Source organism: Leptopilina boulardi, unplaced genomic scaffold, assembly GCF_019393585.1.
Source record: "Leptopilina boulardi isolate dan_hultmark-lab unplaced genomic scaffold, ZJU_Lbou_2.1 LbouV2_408, whole genome shotgun sequence".
Classification (NCBI taxonomy): Eukaryota; Metazoa; Arthropoda; class Insecta; order Hymenoptera; family Figitidae; genus Leptopilina; species Leptopilina boulardi.
This window is the reverse complement of record NW_026137983.1, coordinates 106995-129233: the sequence shown is the minus strand read 5'-3', so window position 1 is coordinate 129233 and position 22239 is coordinate 106995. Positions and strand designations below refer to the sequence as shown.

The window sequence follows — 22239 nt, the reverse complement described above, 5'->3', positions numbered from 1 at the left end:
TGTTTACAATTTAATAAACTTTATATTAAAAAGAAACAATCAAATTTTCAATAATTTCTTTTGCCTTCCTCTTATAAATAAATAGAAGAAAAATTCTTTACATTATGTGTAATTTTAAAAAATAATAAATTCCTATTAAATACTATACAGACTTACTTACTCTTTTTTTTTACAATTTCATATAGTAGTAAACATTTTTTTCTTTTGTCTTCATCTAAATCAATAAACGTATTGTTTGGAGAGAGCTCTTAAAAATTTAGCCTTTCGTGTATTTGCCGCTTCCCTTTGAATTTCTTCATTATTATTTGAATTAAGTTCCAGTAAACCAATTACTTTAATCTGTAAAATAATTATTGAGTAGATATAAATAAATCAAATTTTTACAATATGAATTTTTTTATAAATATTTTGAAAAATAGGAAGAAAATGAAATTTATGAACTTACAGCTAATTGCTTTCGATGATGTTCACCTCGCTTGGTATGCAAATAAATAAGATATTCAAGAATTGTCGTGTCCCAAATGCAATGATAATAGGCGTCCATTGCATCGGCGGGAGCACAACTTTTTTGATCACTAGCTGCCATTTTAAAAGCAAGAGCATAATCAACATCCTCCAAAAATTGACAAAGAACAGCCGCTTGTGTATAACATTGTAAATGAGCGCAACATTTAATCATTCTTCTATAAACAAAATCTTCAATTTGTGCTCGTGGCACTGGTTGTGAGAATAAATCACTCGAGACCATTATTGCCTTTAAATAATATTTCATGGCACTCTCATGAAATCCTAAAACTAAAAAAAAAAAATACAATTATTAAACTAGAAAATTAAAATTATTAATTTTAAATTAAAATTGAGACATTTTCTCAATTCAATTTTAAAGGAATTATTCTTTGAAACAAATTATTTTTATATAAAAATAATTTCACAAAATTATTGTCTCCACATTCTTTTTATTTTATTTTAAACAAATAGATTTAAAAAAAAACTTTTTTTTTCCAAAATAAACTAAACAAATATCATACAAGATTTCAAATGTTTTTTTTTTTTTTAACAACATTCCAAATAATTTTAAGATATTTGTTTCTACAGTTAAAAATTTTTTTTTAAATAATCGCAAATTATATAACCGAAAAATAAATTAAACTTACCAAAATTGAGATCGCCCATTGATTTTAACCATGAAACATTACTGGGATAGAGTTTGAGAGCTTGTGTAAGTAATTGGAAAAGAATTTCTCCGATGTTCCTAATATTATAAGAATTTGAACTGAAAACAAAAAAATAATGTGCAATTTAAAATAATGATTACCTAATTTATTTTCAATATTATATATTTCATTTTTCAATTAATTAAATTATTTGTAAATTTCTAATAAAACTTGTTTATTTTTTATTTATTTATTGTTTATTATTATTATTATTATTATTATTAAATATATAACTATGAATTATTATTAAAATTTGAAAATATTTAAGACTTCGAATGCAAAATTTATAAATACTAAAATTTATTAATAAATTAAAATGAATTAGTAAACTTACTTTGGAACGCTAGCTGGCCAAAGAGCCAAATATTGTGTATTGAGCTCCAAGCTCGATTCATCGCGCAAAACATTGTGAAGACGAGCGAGCAATGAAATCATCACCGAGAGAGCAGTTGGTTCACGAAGTCTACTTAAAGTTGCCGATATTCCGGCCATTGAATCGCGCGAAGAATTTCCCGAACCACCAGAACTTCCTGCACTTCGTTTTTGTGGTGGATCTCTATTTGGCGCAAAAGCTGCTAAAACTATTAAAAAATAAGTCATATTTTTGTATTTAAAAATATTTGTGTGAAAAAAATTAGAACAATTGTTGTAAATTATAAATATTGTTAAAAAAAATGATCAACAATTATAATTTTTTTTTTTTTTTTAATGTAATGAATGTACATAGAAATGTAAAATTTTTAAAAATAAATAAAAATATCATTTGAAAGTTTTGTAAAAATTATTTTAGAGAAAATTTTCTAAATAAAATTCTTACCCATATCCCATGCTTCTCGGGAGAATTTTCTGCCACCTTTATACTTGACAACATCTTGACAAACAGAACTAATAGCCGCTGCAAATTCAGTGTAACTCCATCTTTTTTCTAGTGTCGTTAAATAATCCCATTCAGTCATATTTAATAGGAAAATAGTTGAAAATTCTATCACTTCTTGTCGAGGAAGTACTTTATCGGTTGACTGTAATGCTGCCAAACATAATTTTGCTCTCTCCACTAAAGCATGAACATCACCTGAAAAAAATTTTTTTTGATTAATTCATTATTAAAATAGAACAAAAAATTACACTAAATTTTCTCATTGAAAAAAAATATTTTATTCTTTTTCTATTACACTATTTTTTTTTTTCTTTGAAATTAAGAAATTAATTTAAAAATAAAAAAATTTGTAAACTTTTAATTTTTCTAGAAATTTAAAAAAAAACAAATTTTTTTTTTAAGTATCCAGGGTTCCTTAGTAATAAAAATGTAGCTTTTAAAATTCAGGTCAAAAAATTTTATTCTTAAGTCTTATGTAGCTTTTAGTACCACAAGATTAAAAAATTAGCCAATTTTGAAATATTTAATTGAAAAAAAAAAAAAACTCGTAGATTATAAAAATGAAAAATACTCACAAATATTAGTGCCCGGCCAACTATGTAAACAGTGCCAAATTTCAACGAGTAAAATTTCCCAACTAATTAATCGACAAAGTTTAAATGTTAAATTTCCCGTGTGATGTTGTACTTCAGCTGATAAAACTGTCAATAATTCTTTTGATCTCTCAAAATCTTTTCCCAATGCCAATTCACGACTTTTGGCTAATAAAATATATGAATAATCTTGAAGAAATCCTCGTGGCAATGACATAACGACACTTTGCAAAGGAATTGGTAATTCCCATGAACCATTAATTTTCCACAATGGTTTCGTACAATTTGTACCATCGAGTCTAATTAAAGTCTCGTGAATTTCTATTGGATTATAGGATAAAATGAGACGTTGCTCAAGATCAAAAATTTCTACTCTCATAGTTCCTGTAAAAAAACAAATTTTTTTTTTCATTTTAATAATAATAATAACAAAATTATTAATTGAATAAATTGTGAATTCAATTTGAATTTTTAAAAATCTTTCATTTTTCAAGAATGAAATTTTAATTTTTTTTAATTTAAACTTAGGTATGTTGAATTATGCAAGATTTATCGTCAACTTTGACATTACAATTTTCATGAAAAGAGTGAAAACTTGATCAAAAATTGTAAAAAAAAAATTGTGGAATTAATTTTTTTCAACAAAAATGAATTCTCAAAAAACTGAAATTTCAGATATAGATAATATCATTTTTTTTCTAATATTAATAATTTTCAAAAACAATTAATTTTTTAACGAAAAAAATTTTTATCGTCAAAATTTTAATTTTAAAATTTGTCCAATAAAAATGATAAATAATTGAAATTGCAAAATAATTTTCAAAATAATTGAATAAAACAAAATTTTATTTTAAAACATAATTGATTTAAAAAATAATTTAATTGCAAAATAATTATATTTCATAATAATTGAAATTACATAATAATTAAAATGAAAAGTCATTAATTTATAAAATAATATTGTATTTTGAAATAAAAAATTATTTAATTTATTTTTTCATTCTTTAATAAGAATAACAGGCCTCGGATTTACTTAAAGGCACAAAAAAAGTCGTTTTAGTAGATTTTTATTCCAAAACAAGTCGATAAAGTCGATTTTTTTTTATTTCAACAAAAATATTTTACAGATTTTTAAATAAAATATTTTTTTAAAAATAATAATACTTTTGGAAGGGTTAAAGTTAAAATTTTTAGAAATAATTGAATTTCAAAAGATTTTGCTAATTTTCAGACAATAATTAAATTTTACAGAACTAAAAATAACTTATCAAAAAATTTCAGATAACATTTTTTAAATGTAATTAAATTTTCAAAGATTTACAATTGAGATTTTTGAAATTAATTGAACTTCGAGTGATTTTTAATTAAAATTTTTTGATGATTTCACTAAAAAATTAATTAGAAATTGCAGAAAAAATACAATAATTTGATAACCACTTTTACTTGAAAAATAGTTTCAAATAGTTGAATATTCAAAGAATATTATAAAAATAGTTAAATATAATTGAATTTCCTTAGAGTTATAATTAAAATTATTAAATTAAAAAAAATGTTTTGATGGAAAATTTTAGAAATAATTAAATTTTAGAAGCTTTTAAATTCAACTTTTTGAAATAATTGAATTTTAATTGAAATTTTGGATAATAATTCAATTTTAGTTGATTTTTTATTGAAAATTTTGATAATCATTAATTTTGAATTGAAATTTTTGAGAATAATTGAATTTTAGTTGATTTTGAATTAAATTACCATTAAAAATTTGCAAAATAATTTATTTTTTAGGATTTCTTTTGAAAATTTGGACAATAATTGAATTTTAATTGAAAATTTGGACAATAATTGAATTTTAATTGAAAATTTTCAAAATAAATGAAATTCAATTGAAATTTTTGAAAATAATTGAATTTTAATTAATTCAGAATTAAAAATTTTGGAAAAAATTGAATTTTAATTAATTTGGAATTGAAAATTTTGAAAATAATTTAATTTTAATTGAAAATTTTCAAAATAAATAAATTTTAATAGAAATTTTTGAAAATAATTGAATTTTAATTGATTTTAAATTGAAAATTTTGAAAATAATTGAATTTGCTTTGATTTTGAATTGAAATTTTGGGAAATAATTGAATTTTAATTGATTTAGAATTAAAAATTTTTGAAAATAATTGAATTTTAATTGATTTTGATTTGAAATTTTTAGAAATAATTGAATTTCAAAAAATTTTAGATGAAAAATTGTAGAAATAATTGAATTTTAGATGATTTTGAATTGAAATTTTTGAAAATAATGGAATTTGAAAATAATTAAATTTTATTTGATTTATGATTTTGAATTAAAAATTGTTGGTAATTTTATTTGATATTTTTTTTTTTGTTTTTATTTATTTGTAATAAAATGTCAAACCCAAAGTCAAATGACCATTAAGGTCAATAAAATGGTAAGTTCGGTCAAAGTAACAATATTCATATAAAAGATCTAAGATAAGAATATTTGTTTTGAATTATAAACAATTGTTAAATTTCATAAAAATTTTAATTGAAAAATAATTTGAAATAATTGAATTTGTGATGAATTTCATTAAAATTATTAAAAATAATTAATTTAGTGAAGAATTTTAGTTAAAAATTTGTTAAATTTTTTTTTAGAAATGTAAAAAAAAGTCGAAATAGTCGCATTTTATTAAAATAAGTCGAAAAAAATCGTATTTTTGAAAAAAAATCGGAAATAGTCGAAAAAGTCATATAATTCGAGGCCTGTTAAATAATTCTACAAGAATATTATCAAGAAAATTTATTTCGAATATTTCAAAACCAAACTAAGACAAATTAAAATTTTAAATAAGTAGGACAAAATTCTAAAAAAAAAAATGTTTAAAGTTCCATTTAAAAAATTTTTTAAAGTCTGATTTATGGAAATAATAGTTTTTAGTTTTAATGATCAAAACAAAGATATGAAACATTTTATATTTATAATTAAAAAAGAAAATTATTAATTGTAAAATACTGACTTGTATAAGTGTTGCAAGGAACGCCCCAGTCATTGGTCAATAACATTGTTGGAATTTCAAGATCATTAAAAGAGGCCTCCTTCTTTATTTCATCGAGTTCTTTATCATTGAATAAATTCACATATTTTGGACTGTGAAGAATTTTATTCGCAAGTCCTTCAATCTCACCCGTCAAATTAAGATACAAAAGATACTGGGCAATTCGTTTTTTATCACTTTCAGAGACACAATCCAAAACATTATCTACAGCCTGAAATACAATTTAAAAAATTCTTTAAATTTTCATTTAACAATTTTTAAAAAAGAACATTTCAGAATTTTTTCAATTTTAAAAATTAATTTTATTAAAATAATTCAGAAAAAAATTTATATTTTAATAAATTAAAGCGATTTATTAATTTATTTGAAACAAATTTTTCAAATTGAATTAAAAAGAAAAAGAAGGTTTAGTTTCATTTGGCGTTGAAACTATTTTCAGGCAAATTATTTCATTAAACAATAATTGTTAAATGTTATTGAAGTAAATAAAATAATTTTAAAAATTTAGTAAAAATTTGTTTTTTCTTACGGAGAAAAATACTTCAAGTCCTCGTACTCCAGCAGCTCTAATATCCGACACATAATCACCGACAATAACTTCATTTTCTAATATTTTACGAACAAGATTGAGACATTGAATTTGCAATGGCAAATCGCGAGCTACGATCATTTTTCTATTTGTCAATCCACCCTGAATATCCAATTCTAAATTATCTCTGTAAACTTCAGGAATTTCTCGTACAATATTGTCAGTCTGAAGAATTTGTATGATATTCTAAAAACAAATTATTGTCAACAATATATTTAATTTTAAACATTTTTCTTTGTTTGTTTGTTTTTTTTTTTTTGCCTACCATAAATTGATCTTTAACAGAAGAAAGCAATTGTTGAGTGAGACTCGGTTTAATAGTTTCAACAGGAACATGACAAGCAAGACAACATCCTTCTAGCCAATCTTTTTTTACTTTACAATAAAATAAATTTTCCGAATTGCCTAAAATTTGAAAGAAATTATGCGCTTGAGAAATATGATGTTTGGCACTTTGATATTCTTCTCTGAGTAGATAAAAAATTGCGAGATCGTAATGTATCTGAAACAAATATTTCTATTTTATTTTCAATTATTTATTTACTATTATTATTATTATTATTATTATTATTATTATTATTATTGTAAAGATTGTATAAAAAATTTTCTATACCTGACATTTAAATTCTTCTGCAGTTATACTAATCATATTATTCCAATTTTGTTTTATTTCCGTACTGTCTTCCGTCAACATTTGAAAAGTATTTACAGATAAAACCTTTGGCTTTAAATCATCTAATTGAAGAACAGCATTTAATGTATTCAATGTAATTGAAATATTTCCCTCCAATTTTCTCACAATATCATCAGTTAAACCAGGAGAAATAAACGTCGAATCTTGCATTCCTAAACTGATTTTTAAAATAATAGTTAAAAAAAATAATTAGTTTTTATCATAATTGAAATTCTTTAATAATAATCTTTTAAAATAATATTCAATGAAAATATTTAATAAAAATTAAATTTTTCTAAATTCTTGAATATTGTAATTATTATAAATTAAATTTTTAAATAAAACTAAATAAATATGTCCACAAAAAAATAAATGATTTTTTTTCTTGTCTTACTTGTGAAGAAATTGTTGTTTCGATTGTCTATTATTTAATGCACGAAAAATAATTGCCCTTAAATGCCATCTATGATAAAGGACAATTGAAAATAAAAGTTGATCTGAAATTGTTGTCAATGGATAATCAGGTATTCCAGGAATTTCCACAATTGCCTCTGATGTAATAAAAAATAAATCCTGCAATAAATTCATTTGAAGGGGCAATGGTAATTTTTTTTCGATTATATCTAAATCCCATTGTAAATAAGCGGCCACTTTTAGTGACAAAATTTTTAGTGCAAGATTTTTGTGTGTCCAATTTGGTGTTAAATTTGATATTGCATCAATTGATTCACCGTCAATTATTTTTATTTCCGGATCTTTGTGATCATTATTTATTGTCATAAATTTGATAATTAAATCTGTTGGCGAAGGATCTGCAAAAAAAAAAAAAAAATGTTTAGAAAATATTTTTTTTTATAAAGTTAATAAATTATATTTTCAAACTTACAAAGATTTTTAAATAATTATCTTATTTTAACCCATTCAGGATCAGTGCAGACCTCGAATCGACTTTAAGGCACAAAAAAAGTCGAAAAAGTCGATTTTTTTTATTTTAACAAAATTTAATTAGTTAACAGGCCTCGGATCGATTTTAAGGCACAAGAAAAGTCGTTTTAGTCGATTTATATTCGAAAAAAAGTCGAAAAAGTCGAATTTTTAAATTTTAACAAAAATTTAATTGATTAATAAATATTTTACTTTAAATAACTAATGTTATTAGATATTGAATTCATTTTATTAATTCTATATTGAGAATAAATCTATATAAGAACATTATCAAGAATATTTTTAAAAATAATTGAATTTCAAAAGATTTTGTTAATTTTCAAAGAATAATTAAATTTTACTGAAATGAAAATAATTTGTGTTTTGGGAAAAAATGATTTCACATAATGAAATTTTCGAAAAATTGAATTTTAATTTATTACCATTAAAAATTTGCAAAATAATTTAATTTTTAGGATTTCTTTTGAAAATTAGGAAAATAATTGAATTTCAATTGAAACTTTGGAAAACAATTGAAATTTAGTTAATTTTGAATTGAAATTTTTGAAAATAATTGAATTTAAGTTAATTTTAAATAGAAAATTTTGAAAATAATTGAATTTTATTTGATTTTGAATTCAGAATTTGGAAAATAATTAAATCTTAAAAGAGTTTGAATTGAAAATTTTGAAAATAATTTGAATTTTAATTGATTTTGTTTTGAAATTTTTAGAAATAATTGAATTTCAAAAAATTTTAGATGGAAAATTGTAGAAATAATTAAATTTTAGAAGCTTTTAAATTGAAATTTTTGAAAATAATTGAATTTTAATTGATTTCGAATTGAAAATTTTAAAAATAATTGAATTTAAAAAAATTGAATTCCAAAAGTTTTTAATTAAAAAATAGTTTTCAGGTAAATTAATTTTTGAATAATTAAATTTCAAGTGTCTTTAAATGAAACATTTTTGGTAATTTTGTTTTTAAAATTATAAACAATCATTAAATTTAATAAAAACTTGAATTGAAAAATATAGTTTAAAGTAATTGAATTTGTGAAGAATTTCATTAAAATTATTAAAAATAATTCATTTATTGAAGAATTTTAGTTAAATAATTGAAATAAAGAAGATCTGAAGAAAATCTGCATTGTATACTAAAAAAATGTATTTTGTTTAAATTTTTTTTAAAAAATGTAAAAAAAAAGTCGAAAAAGTCGCATTTTATTAAAATAAGTCGAAAAAAGTCGTATAATTCGAGACCTGGTTTAATGAATATTTTACTTTAAATAACTAATGTTATTAGATATTAAATTCATTTTATTAATTCTGCAATGAGAATCGAATTAATTGTAAGACAAATTTTCAAAATTTTATTTAAGCAAATTTCTAAAAAAAATTCTTAAAGTTCCATTTTTATAATTTTTTCAACTCTGATTTAAGCAATTTATTCTAATTAAAAATTTTGTCATAGTTTTTAGTTTTGATGGTCAAAAAAATTTCAAACAATATTTAATCAAGTTTTACAGATGTTTATATAAAAAAAATTTTTTTAATTAATATATAATAATTTTGAAAGAGTTAAAGTTGAAATTTTTAGAAATAATTGAATTTGAAAAGATTTTGTTAATTTTCAGAAATTAATTTAATTTTACAGAACTAAAAATAATTTATCAAATAATTTTAGATAACATTTTTTAAAAGTAATTGAATTTTTAAAGATTTACAATTTAGATTTTTGAAATTAATTCAACTTCAAGTGATTTTTAATTTAAAATTTTTCATAATTTCTGTTACTGAAAAATTTATTAGAAATTGCAGATGAAAATAAAATAATTTGAAAACTTTTTAAGTGAAAAATGGTTTCAGATGTAGTTGAATTTTCGAAAAATATAAAGCAAATGTTGCTTTCAAAAAATAATTGTTACTTCATGTATATATAACTTATAATTTTTAAAATTGAATATTGAAATTGTTTTTCATTTAATCTAATAAATTTTCAATATTAAACTCTCATTTTCAAACAAGAAACTTTCATTAGTTTTTCAGAAAAAATTGTTTAAGAATAAAAAAGTTGAGTGATTAAAAAAATCAAAATAATTAATACAAAAAAAAAATACAAAAAATTGGACGATTTTTGACTGAAAAAAAAGTTTCGAATGACACAAAAAAAGGTATTAACAATAAAATATTATAATTTCAATAACATTAATAATTGTTATAATAATTTAAAACTTTTAAGAAAAGCGCGAAAAATTAAATGATGTTTTTAAGGTTAGGTTGCACGCAAACACTTCACGAAATATAAGTTTATAGACACTATTGTTAATAATGTTAATTAATATTAATTAATAATAACGTTAAATAATTTAAATTACAAGAATAGTCTTAAAAATTGCTTTAATAATTAAAAAAAAGTGACAGTAGTGAACTTACCAGGTGAAGGTTTTGAGATGTGTTTTTCCAATAAAGAAGGATTTAAAAGAAATTCAAACCATAATATTGTATCAGGCGATATAGGAACAGTTCCTGGCCTCAAAAGATCGACATCCATTATTAAAAATATCTTATTTCATATATATAAAATTATAAAAAAATTAACGTTGAAAAATCCTTCCCCCTCCGTGAATCACTATTTTGTTGATCAACATAACCTCTAAAATTTTAGTCCGTCATCATCTCGATTGTTGTGAAAATGAGTTGATGTCAGGAGACAAAGTTTTTTATTATTTTTCTCAAAATGAGATCGTGTTCAGTATTTTTAGCCTTAATATCATTATTTACAGTCTTTCAATTTACAGGTAAATGAAAAAAATTGTTTGACAACTGTTTTTTTTTGTCTGTAAAAAAGAAAAATTATTACCTAAAAAAAATTCGTATTTACAGAATGTCTTCATAGGAATTTAAAATATTACGAGACACTTGATATTTCTCAAGTAGATCATAGAATAGTAAAAAGAGGAACTCAGCACAGTTATCATCCTTATAATAAAATAAGTGAAATCGAATTTCACACACATGGGAGGTAATTTTAATTTAATTTTTTTCTTTTTTGTTACATTGTTTTCTTGATTGTCTTTTTTCTAACTGATTAAATTTCTTAATTATCTATTAGTTCAATTGAAAATGTAATGTTAAAAATTAATTTTATCAATTTTTTTGTAGACATTTTCGATTAATTTTAACTCCAAGACGGGAAGTTATTCACTCGAATTTTAAGGTGTATGAGGTTGATGGCGATGGACAGGAAACAAGTGTTCATTTAGGTAAATAACATTCAATTTTATTCCCCGTATTTTAGTGATTTTTATTTAAAAAAAATTTTTTTGGCTATAAGTTTAAATTTATTTTAATTACTCCATTTTTTTTTGACAAATAATTTTTGAATAACACAAAAATTAGGTTTTTTGACAGACGAATTTTGAAAACAAATTTGATGAATTATTCTATTTTTTTATTACTATTTTAATCATTAAACAATAAAAAAATTAATTAAATCTAAAGAACTAATAATTCTTTTTAAACTTTTAAGAATTATTATTTTTTTTTATATATTTATTTTCTAATTACTAAAAAAGTGACAATTTTCTTTATTTCCCTTACTTCTAAAATTAATATTTTAAGAAAAAATTAAAATTTTAATTTAAACATTATTTTTATTTCCTTTTCTACCTATATATCATACAGAATCATTTCTGAAAGTATCAATTTTTTAAAAATTATTAATTAATTAAATCGATAGAAATTGTTTTTTATATAATAATTGAATTTTTAAATACGGAAATATTTTAATACAATTCAAGTTTTCGTACACTGAATTAAACAAAAAAAAAAAAAAAAAATTTTTTAATTTGTTGAATTTAAAAAATGTTGCATGTTGAAAATAAATCTTTATAAAAGAAGTTTAGGTATTTAAATAAAATTATTTTTTAATTTGTTGAATTTGGAAAAATAATAAACTTTTTAAAATTAATTTGTTTTTAATTTGAAAATTTTTTGTAAATATGAAATTTATATTTAATTTATAATATTCTTCAATTTATAATCAAAATCAAATTTCATTTACCATAATCCAAAAACAAAATTGTGAAAATGAAAATTTTGTTTAATACAAAAATTACATAAAAATGACGTCGATAAAGTTTACAAAACTATAATGATCATCGATTAAAAACAAAAAAAAAAAAATAGTTTTTACGCGGAAAATAATAAAATTTTTTGCCTACAAATTTTTATTTTAAGAATTTATTCATTGAGAAATGTTAGAAAATGTTTTCTGACACAAAATTATTATAATAATTTGTATAGAAAAAAATGTTTTCTTCTAAATTATTGATCATAATCATTGTGAACTTTATCAACGTTAAAAAAAATAGCTTAAAATAAAATTCCGTGAAATAATAATTCAATTAATATTTAATTTAATATTCGATCAAATGAAAATTTGATGAAATATGTAAATTTTTCTATAAAACAGGCCTCGGATTATACGACTTTTTCGACTATTTCCAACTTTTTTCGACTTATTTTAATAAAATGCGACTTTTTTTTACATTTATTTTACAAAACTTTTAAAGATAATACGTTTTTTTAAGTGTACAATGCAAAACTTCTTTATTTCAATTATTTAACAAATTTTTTAACTAAAATTCTTCACTATATTAATTATTTTTAATAATTTTAATGAAATTCAACACAAATAATAATAATATTCTTCAAAAATTCAATTATCTGAAAGCATTTTGCAATTAAAAAGATTTTTAAGTTCAATTTTTGTTTGTAATTTCTAATAAATTCTTCAATTATTTGAAATTCAATTATTTTCCCAAAATTTAAATTGAAATTCAATTATTATTAAAAATTTTCAATTCAAACTCTTTTAAGATTCAATTATTTTTCAAATTCTAAATTCAAAATCAAATAAAATTCAATTATTTTCAAAAATTTCAATTCAAAATCAACTAAAATTCAATTATTATCCAAAATTTCAATTCAAAATTAATTATCAAAATTTTCAATCCAAAATCAACTAAAATTCAATTATTTTCAAACTCTTCAATTGAATTTCAATTATTTTCAAAAACTTAAATTTATAAGGTTCTAAAATTTTTCATTTAAAAGTTTTTGAAATTTAATAATTTTTATTATAACTCTCCTGAAATTTAATTATTTTTGTTTTGACTATTAAAACTAAAAACTATGCAAAAATTTTAAATTCAATTTATTTCCATAAATCAGACTTTAAAAAATTTTTTAAATGGAACTTTAAACATTTTTTTAGAATTTTGTCCTACTTAATTAAAATTTTGATTTGTCTTAGTTTGGTTTTGAAATCTTCGAAATAAATTTTCTTGATAATATTCTTGTAGAATTATTCAACAGGCCTCGGATTATACGACGTTTTCGACTATTTCCGACTTTTTTCGACTTATTTTAATAAAATGTATTTTTTTTAGTATAAAATGCATATCTTCTTTAGATCTTCTTTATTTCAATTATTTAACAAATTTTTAACAAAAATTCTTCACTAAATTAATTATTTTTAATAATTTTAATGAAATTCATCACAAGTTCAATTACTTTAAATTATTTTTCAATTAAAATTTTTATGAAATTTAACAATTATTTATAATTTTAAAAAAATATCAAATAAAATTACCAAAAATGTTTAATTTAAATCATAAATCAATTCAAAATCAACTAAAATTCAATTATTACCCAAAATTTCAATTCAGAATTAATTATTATCAAAATTTTCAATCAAAAATCAACTAAAATTAAATTATTATCGAAAATTTCAATTAAAATTCAATTATTATCAAATATTTTAATTCTGAATTAATTAAAATTCAATTATTATCAAATATTTTAATTCTGAATTAATTAAAATTCAATTATTTTCAAAAATTTCAATCAAAATATTCAAAAATCAACTAAACTTCAATAGTTTTCAAAATTTTCAATCCAAAATCAACTAAAATTTAATTCTTTTCCAAAGTTTCAAATTGAAATTCAATTATTTTCCAAATTTTCAAAAGAAATCCTAAAAATTAAATTATTTTGCAAATTTTTTATTGTAATTTAATTCAAAATCAACTAAAATTCAATGATTCTAAAAATTTTAATTCAAAATTAATTATTATCAAAATTTTTAATAAAAAATCAACTAAAATTCTTCACTATATTAATTATTTTTAATAATTTTAATGAAATTCAACACAAATAATAATAATATTCTTCAAAAATTCAATTATCTGAAAGCATTTTGCAATTAAAAAGATTTTTAAGTTCAATTTTTGTTTGTAATTTCTAATAAATTGATGCCATCTACACGGATTTTTCTAAAGCTTTTGATAAAATTAGTCATTCAATCCTTCTTGAAAAATTAAAATTAATGGGTTTCGGCATTTGTGCATTATCATGGATAAAAAGTTATCTAACTAATAGAGGTCAATATGTCCGTGTAGATGGTAAATATTCGCGAACATTTACTTCTACTTCCGGTGTCCCCCAGGGTTCGCACTTGGGTCCCCTTTTATTCTTACTATTTATTAACGACATTAAATTAATTTTTAAATTTTGTTCTTTTTTGCTCTTTGCAGACGATCTTAAGCTATACATGACTATTAATTCTAACTCTGATTTTAATAATTTTCAATCTGACTTAGATCGACTGCAAGAATGGTGTCATCGTAACAAATTCTTCCTGAATATAAAGAAATGCTTAACAATCTCCTTCTCGAGAAAAAAAATTGTTTTTAATCATAATTATAAATTAGGAGATTCTTCTTTAAACCGTGTAACCCAGGTGCGGGATCTGGGGGTCATCTTGAGTGACAATTTATCTTTCTCTGAACATGTATCTTTTACAGTGAATAAGGCTCTAAGGTCTTTGGGTTTTATTATGCGGAGTGCTTCTGATTTTAAAAGTTTAATTTCCTTAAAAATACTTTACTTTTCATTTGTAAAATCTATCCTTGAATTTGCCTCCGTTATTTGGTTTCCCCACTACTTTGTTCACATCATTAGATTAGAAAGGGTACAGAATCGTTTCTTGCGCTTCTTGGCCAGACAACTCGGTGTTGGTTATGATTTTTTCTCTCATAATTATGATGAATTACGTTCGCGATTTAATATTCCTAAAATTGAGACCAGATTTTGTTATAACGACTTACTTTTTTTGTTTAAAATTATCAATGGTGTCACAAATTGTCCGGCGATACTGTCAATGATAAATTTCTGTTCGCCAACTAGACAATTAAGAAATTCCTCTTTATTTTATATTCAACATCATAGAACTAATTATGGTAAAAACTCTGTCATTAATCGACTATGTCGCGAAGCCAATCTGTATAGCGAGAATCTTGATCTCTTTGGCGTTAGTTTGAGAGGATTTATTACATCCTTGCGCACAACTCTTTTTAAAAATCGTTCTAATAATACCAGGTCGTTCATTGCTTAAAAGTTTTTCTTTTGTTTTTGATTTTGGACGCCTTTGGTCCAATTATGTATATACATTTATATTTTTGCATTTTCATGTATAGGGCTTCTCATGCCCGTGTATAACTTTAAATAAATAAATAAAAATTGAATTATTATCCAAAATTTCAATTAAAATTCAATTATTTTCAAAAATTTGAAATTAAAAGCTTCTAAAATTTAATTATTTCTAATTTTTTGATCGAAAATGTTTTGAAATTTAATAATTTCAATTATAATTCTAAGGAAATTTAATTATTTTTAACTATTTTTATAATATTCTTTGAAAATTCAACTATCTGAAACTATTTTTCAATTAAAAGTGGTTTTCAAATTATTGTATTTTTATCTGCAATTTATAATAAAGTTTTTAGTGAAATCGACTAAAACGACTTGTTTTGGTGCCTTTTTAAGTCAATCCGAGGCCTGATAAAATAATTGCCAAAAATAAATTGTACGGATATAAAAAATTATTACATATTGGGAATTTTAAGAATTTTCTAAAAATACCCCTTTAACGACTTTAGGGAAAATTATAATAAATTGACAAATATACAAAAATATTTTCAGATCATGACAATTTCTATCATGGTCGAGTATTTGGAGAAGTAGATTCTCACGCACAGATTCATATTGACAATGGTGTTCTTACGGGAACTGTTACTATTCCTGACGAAACTTTTCATATTGAGGTAATGTCTAATTTTTTATAAAAAAAATTTTTAAATTAAATTATTTTCATTTTTTTTTTTTTTAATAAAAAAAACATTTTTTTTTGTAAATATTTTTTTTACAATTTTTATATACATATAAAAAAATGAACTTTTTAATTTTCAGCCATCCTGGAGGCATCTTCCTCACTTGGATAACAAATCAATGATAGTTTATAAAGCGTCGGATGTAAAATTAAGTTGGGAACATTTTGAAAATGGAGAAGGTCACACGCATAGTGCTCCAAAAACATGTGGTTACGTAAAAGAGGAATCAGGTAATTTAAGAATTAAAATTGGTGTTTTTTTTACGTATGTTTGAAAAAGCTTCGTTTTTGTTTAATTTAATTTTTATTATCGCATAAATAATATTCGAATTTGTTTAGACATTCCCGAAGAAAAATTGGAACTCGATGTGACACTCGAGGAAGAATTTGATAATCAAACAAGAAAAAAAAGACAGACTGAAACTTATGAATATACACCGACAAAAACACGATGTCCACTTTTACTTGTTGCTGATTATAGATTCTATCAGGAAATGGGAGCCAGCAGTACAAAAACAACAATTAATTATTTGGTTGGTTTTGTTTAATTTTTGTTAATAAATTTTTGAGTTTAATTTAATTTCACCTTTTTTTGATGAAAAATTCTAGTATTTTTAATTAAAATAAAAAAATATCTTACATTTCGTTTAAAATTTAAAATAATTTTCATAATCATTTTATAGAACATTATTAGCATTTATTAATTAATTAATTATTATGGTAGTAAATTGAAAAACATTTTTGTTTTATTTGCAGATAAGTTTAATCGATAGAGTGCATAAAATATACAATGACACTCTCTGGCAAGATCGTCAAGAGCAGGACGGATTTAAAGGAATGGGATTTGTTATTAAAAAAATTGTCGTTCACAGTGAACCAACTCGTATTCGAGGTGGTGAAACGCATTACAATATGGTTAAAGAAAAGTGGGATGTTCGCACACTTCTTGAAGTAAATATTTTGCAATAGATTTAATTTAATTTGTCAAAAAGAAAAAAAAAAAATTTTTTTTTAATATAATTACTAAAAAATATCTCACATTAAAACAAATTAATATTCTTTCTATAAAATATGGAATTTGAAAAAAAAAATTATGTTTCTTTTCTAGGTCTTTAGCAGGGAATATAGTCACAAGGATTTTTGTTTGGCTCATTTGTTTACTGATCTAAAATTCGAGGGTGGAATTTTGGGTTTGGCTTATGTTGGTTCACCACGAAGAAATTCTGTCGGTGGCATTTGTACTCCTGGTAAGGAACAAAAAAAAAAAAATTTAACTAAAATTTAGACATTTTTTAAAATAATTTTTCATTTTCTAATCTTTTAATTTTTTTCAAACAATTATTTTTTCAAATACTTATTCTTCTGAAATTATTGGTACTTTTATAAATTGGGATTAAAATTCTCAATTTTTTTTTCCCACAAATTGTCATTTTATTTTGCGGAAATTTCGTCTTTTTTTAAGACGTTCTATTTCTAATTTTTTGATTTTTTTTTCATTATTATATATTTATTTATAAATTAACGGGCTTAAAGTAAAAATTTTCATTTTTTTTATAAGGTTCTCAGCCCATTATCATAATATCAAACTAAAAAGTTGTTTTTAACAATAAATAATTTCTAAAATTCTCGATTTTAATTTCAATTTTTTTTTATTCTTCTACATTGTAGATATTTCTCTTACATTTTTCGATTTTTGTTTTTAATTTTTATATTTTTCTTTTATAAATTATAATTTTTTTTTCATTATTATATATATTTATTTATAATTTAACGGGCTAAAAACAAAAATTTTCATTTTTTTCCAAACAAAATTTTTCTCAAATACTTATTCTTCTGGAATTCCTAAAATATATTACTTATATTTACTTTTACAAATTAGAATAAAATTCTCAATTTTTTCCAACAAATTGTTATTTTATTTTGTTTCATTTTTTATTTATTTTTTTACATTATAGGTATTTTTCTAAATTTTTCAATTTTCTCTTTATTTTCTAAAATTCTTGTGTTTTTTTTAATTCTTTTTCAATTTTTCTTTAAAATTCTGTTTTTGAATTTCTAAAATTTGGTGTTTTTTTTCTATCGATATAATTTTTTTTTTTTTTGCTATTTAAAAGTTTATTATAAAGTTTCTTGATAAATATTGCAAGAATAATTTATTTAAATAAATTCAAAAACATATCCTATAAGAATTTCAATAATTTTCAAAGTTTTGTTTATATTAATAATTTGATAAAAAAATTAATTTTATTATTTTCCATTGCAGTAAGTAATTTTTAAAAAAATTTTGTAGACCAAAAAAATTATTTCGTTCATTTGAACATTCAGAACTTTCTGGAATATTAAAAAAAAAATCCATAATTTAGAAAAATTATTTATTCCTTTTTATTAATTTATTTATAGAATTTAATTTTTTTCTATTACAGAATATTTTAAAAATGGCTACACTCTGTATCTTAATTCCGGTTTGAGTTCAAGTAGAAATCATTATGGACAACGTGTTATAACTCGCGAAGCAGATTTAGTGACTGCTCATGAATTTGGACACAATTGGGGGTCTGAACACGATCCTGATATTACGGTATTGTTTATTGAGTCTTTTAAAATTATATACATTTTTTTAAGCAATAATAATAATAAAAAAAATAATAATATTAATGGTAGTTTAATAACAGTAAAAAAAATTTTAAAAACTTTGATAATAAAATATAAAAGAAACGAAATTCATAAAAAATGTATAGAAAGTTTTTCTAAATTTCTAGAATCAAGAGTAAAGAATGAAATTTCTTTGTAAAATTATTATTAATATTCATAAAAATTGAAATAAAAAGTTTCAATCAATATCGGTTTTTTTTTCAAAATAGGAATGCAGTCCAAGTGCTAGTCAAGGTGGTTCGTACTTAATGTATACCTACAGTGTTAGTGGATACGACGTAAATAATAAGGTATGAACTAAAAAAAGGAACAAAATTATTTATCTGTTCTAATGTATAGTTTTTCACAATTTTATTAATAATAATTGTTAATTTTTAATGAAAATTTAATTTAACATTAATAGTAAATGTTCAATATTAAAATTGAAATTTTTTTTTTTTGTAGCGTTTTTCGCCGTGCAGTTTGCGATCAATTCGAAAAGTTCTACAGGCAAAAAGTGGACGATGTTTCTCGGAACCTGAGGAATCGTTTTGTGGTAATTTACGCGTTGAAGGCGATGAGGAATGTGATGCTGGACTTTTGGGAACAGAAGACAATGATGCGTGTTGTGATAAAAATTGTAAATTACGTCGTCATCAGGGTGCCGTTTGTAGTGACAAAAATTCGCCTTGCTGTCAAAATTGCATTTACATGCAACAGGGGACAAAATGTCGTGAAGCACAATATGCAACGTGTGAACAGGAATCGCGTTGCACTGGAGCGACAAGCGAATGTCCACGATCACCACCAATGAAAGATGGAACCGGATGTCTTGAGAGGGGACAATGTCGTCTTGGAAAATGCGTTCCCTATTGTGAAACTCAAGGTCTACAAAGTTGCATGTGCGATACAAGTAAGAATACTTTTTTAAAGTTAACAATTTGAAAAAAAAAATTTTATCATTTAAAATTCCATGAGTTTTCAATGAATACTAGATGTGATAATTTACATTAACATCACTAATTTTTTTTGAAAAAAAATTATTTTTTTTTTCTTTTAGTACTAATTGACGAAGCTAAAGTACGCAACGTTTATGATAAACAATTTTTAAAGAAATAATTTTTTAAAATGAAAAATTGTATAATTTTTTGTTAAAAAATATTTTTTTTATAATTTGTTGATTAATGAAAACTATAAGAAATATTTTTTAGGCGAAAAATTATAGAATTTTTCATTTTAAAAAATTATTTCTTTAAATATCGTTTATCATAAACGTTGCGTACTTCAGCTTTGTACTAATTGCGACTGGCTTTTATGATTTTTTTTTTTTCAATTTTTTTTTGGCAAGCCGTTTACGAGATATGAATTTTTCAGAATTTTAATGATGTTTTAAATTCAAATGCTCTACCCCTAATTTTGAATTTGAATCCTAAAAACATGAAAATGTCGAGTAAATTATATCAGTAAAGTTAAAATTTTCAAAAAACAAATATTGTGCTCGATTTGTGATGTTTTGTGCAAAAATTTACATAATTTTTTGAAAAACTCAAAATTCTGGACAAAAAAAAAATCAAAAAACTTTTTTTAAACGACTAAGTTTAAATGTTTCAAAAAAAAAAAAAATAAATTTTGTGCTGAATTGTATTGACTTGTGCTCTTTTGTGTATTAATTCATTTTTGGAAAAACTCAAAATTCCGGGCAAAAACATCAAAAAAACATATTATTTTATACATCTGTAAAGTTTAAATTCTTTTAGAAACCTGATAATATTCCCAATTAAGCTTTTTTTTCTCAATTGTGACGTAAAAAATTAAAATTAAAATAATTTTTTGACCAAAATTTGTAAAAAAATAAAAATAACTAATTTTTTGATTATTTTGTCCGAAATTTTAGGCAACAAAATTTGTTATTTTGAAATGTTTAAACTTAGACGTATAAAAAAATGTTGTTTTAATTTTTTTTTTGGCCCGGCATTTTGAGTTTTTAAAAAATTATGTAATTTTTGCACAAAAGATCACAATTAAACACGATATTTATTTTTGGAAAACTTTAACTTTTTAAATTTACAAAAGTGTTTTGGTATTTTTGCCCGGAATTTTGAGTTTTTACAAAAATGAATTTTAACAGAAATGATTACAAGTCGAGCACAATTCAGTATAATATTTGTTTGTTTGTTTGTTTTTTTTTTTTTTTGAAAATTATAACTTTAATGGTCTAAATTCCTTGGACATAACATAAAAAATAAATTTTAATTTTTGACCCTTTTATAATTTTTATTTTTTTAAATAAATTAAAATTTTTGAAAATCCATGCGATAGATTTTTTGAAGAATCATTAATAAAGTGTGGAAAAAATTTGTCTAAAGAAAATAGTAAAAATTGTGAAAGAAGTACAATTTTTGAAAATTTTAATTTTTTTGAAGACTAATTTCTAAATTTGTCCAAAAAATAAATTAAAATTTTCTTTTTTTAACCACCTTGTATAATTTTAGGATCCAAATGATGTAAGAAATAAAATATAACCTCCTTTGATAATTTCAATTTTAAACTAAAATTCTATGAGAATTTTAGAATTAATAATATTCATTTTAATTCACAGTTTCAGAAGCTTGTAAGAGATGCTGTAGAATGAGCTTGAATGAAACATGTTTTCCCATCGATCCACAGGATATTTTACCCGATGGCACTCCTTGCATTCAAGGATTTTGTAATAAGGTAAAATAATTTCAAAAAATTAATTTAATAGTATTTATTAATAGTATTAAGAATAATAATAAAAAATTTGCTGATAATTTTTCCTTTTAGGGAGTTTGTGAAAAGACAATTCAAGATGTGGTGGAGAGATTCTGGGATATTATTGAAGACATTAATATCAATAAAGTTATAAGATTTTTAAAGGACAATATTGTTGGGGCAGTTATTATTAGCACGGCTTTGGTATGGATTCCATCGAGTTGTGTAATAAGTTACATTGATCGTCGGAGAGTTAAAGAAAATGAGAAAAAATGGCGTTGGAAAAATACTGATGAACTAATACATCCGGAAGAACGAAGACAAGTTATTTATGTTGGTTTACCACGTCGAGTACAACATGTGACACAACAAACTTAATTTCCCCCTTTTATTATTAATTTAATTAATTGAAAAAACAAATACTAGTCAGACGAAGTAATATTTTTTTTTTTAATTTTTAATTTATCGTTAATTTTACTTAACATCACCGCAATATTATGGTGAATATATTAACTTGCCAGTTACCAATAAAGCTTTATAATAATTTTTTATTTAAATTTACGGTGCTCGCAACTAAAAAAATTTAATTATTTATTTTAGTTTCGATTTTAATATTTTATTAATTGTTGTATTTCTAACTTCTATATATTTGATACTTAATTTAATTCTATTTTATTTTTAATTTCTATATTTTTGTTTGTTTTTGACTTTTTATAGTATTTT

The 22239-nt window shown here is 21.8% G+C and overlaps 2 protein-coding genes across 2 annotated transcripts; one reads left to right on the top strand and one right to left on the bottom strand.

Moving 5' to 3' along the window:
* Positions 1 to 93: 93 nt before the first annotated feature.
* LOC127289374 (integrator complex subunit 8) lies at positions 94 to 10499 on the bottom strand. Its single transcript, XM_051317286.1, has 12 exons — positions 10353 to 10499; positions 7388 to 7805; positions 6934 to 7171; positions 6586 to 6822; positions 6261 to 6506; positions 5693 to 5942; positions 2667 to 3068; positions 2032 to 2286; positions 1549 to 1795; positions 1155 to 1273; positions 446 to 795; positions 94 to 339 (listed from the first exon to the last, which is right to left on the bottom strand). The coding sequence occupies exons 1-12, from the start codon at positions 10468 to 10470 to the stop codon at positions 220 to 222; spliced, it is 3000 nt and encodes a 999-aa protein (XP_051173243.1). The 5' UTR covers positions 10471 to 10499; the 3' UTR covers positions 94 to 219.
* A 59-nt stretch (positions 10500 to 10558) lies between these two features.
* Positions 10559 to 22061, top strand: LOC127289378 (ADAM 17-like protease). Its single transcript, XM_051317289.1, has 13 exons — positions 10559 to 10717; positions 10803 to 10941; positions 11082 to 11182; positions 15966 to 16087; positions 16233 to 16383; positions 16492 to 16685; positions 16909 to 17103; positions 17261 to 17399; positions 18576 to 18730; positions 19014 to 19094; positions 19249 to 19696; positions 21383 to 21498; positions 21589 to 22061. Exons 1-13 carry the CDS (start codon positions 10657 to 10659, stop codon positions 21892 to 21894), a joined length of 2208 nt encoding a protein of 735 aa, XP_051173246.1. The 5' UTR covers positions 10559 to 10656; the 3' UTR covers positions 21895 to 22061.
* The last annotated feature ends 178 nt before the right edge of the window (positions 22062 to 22239 follow it).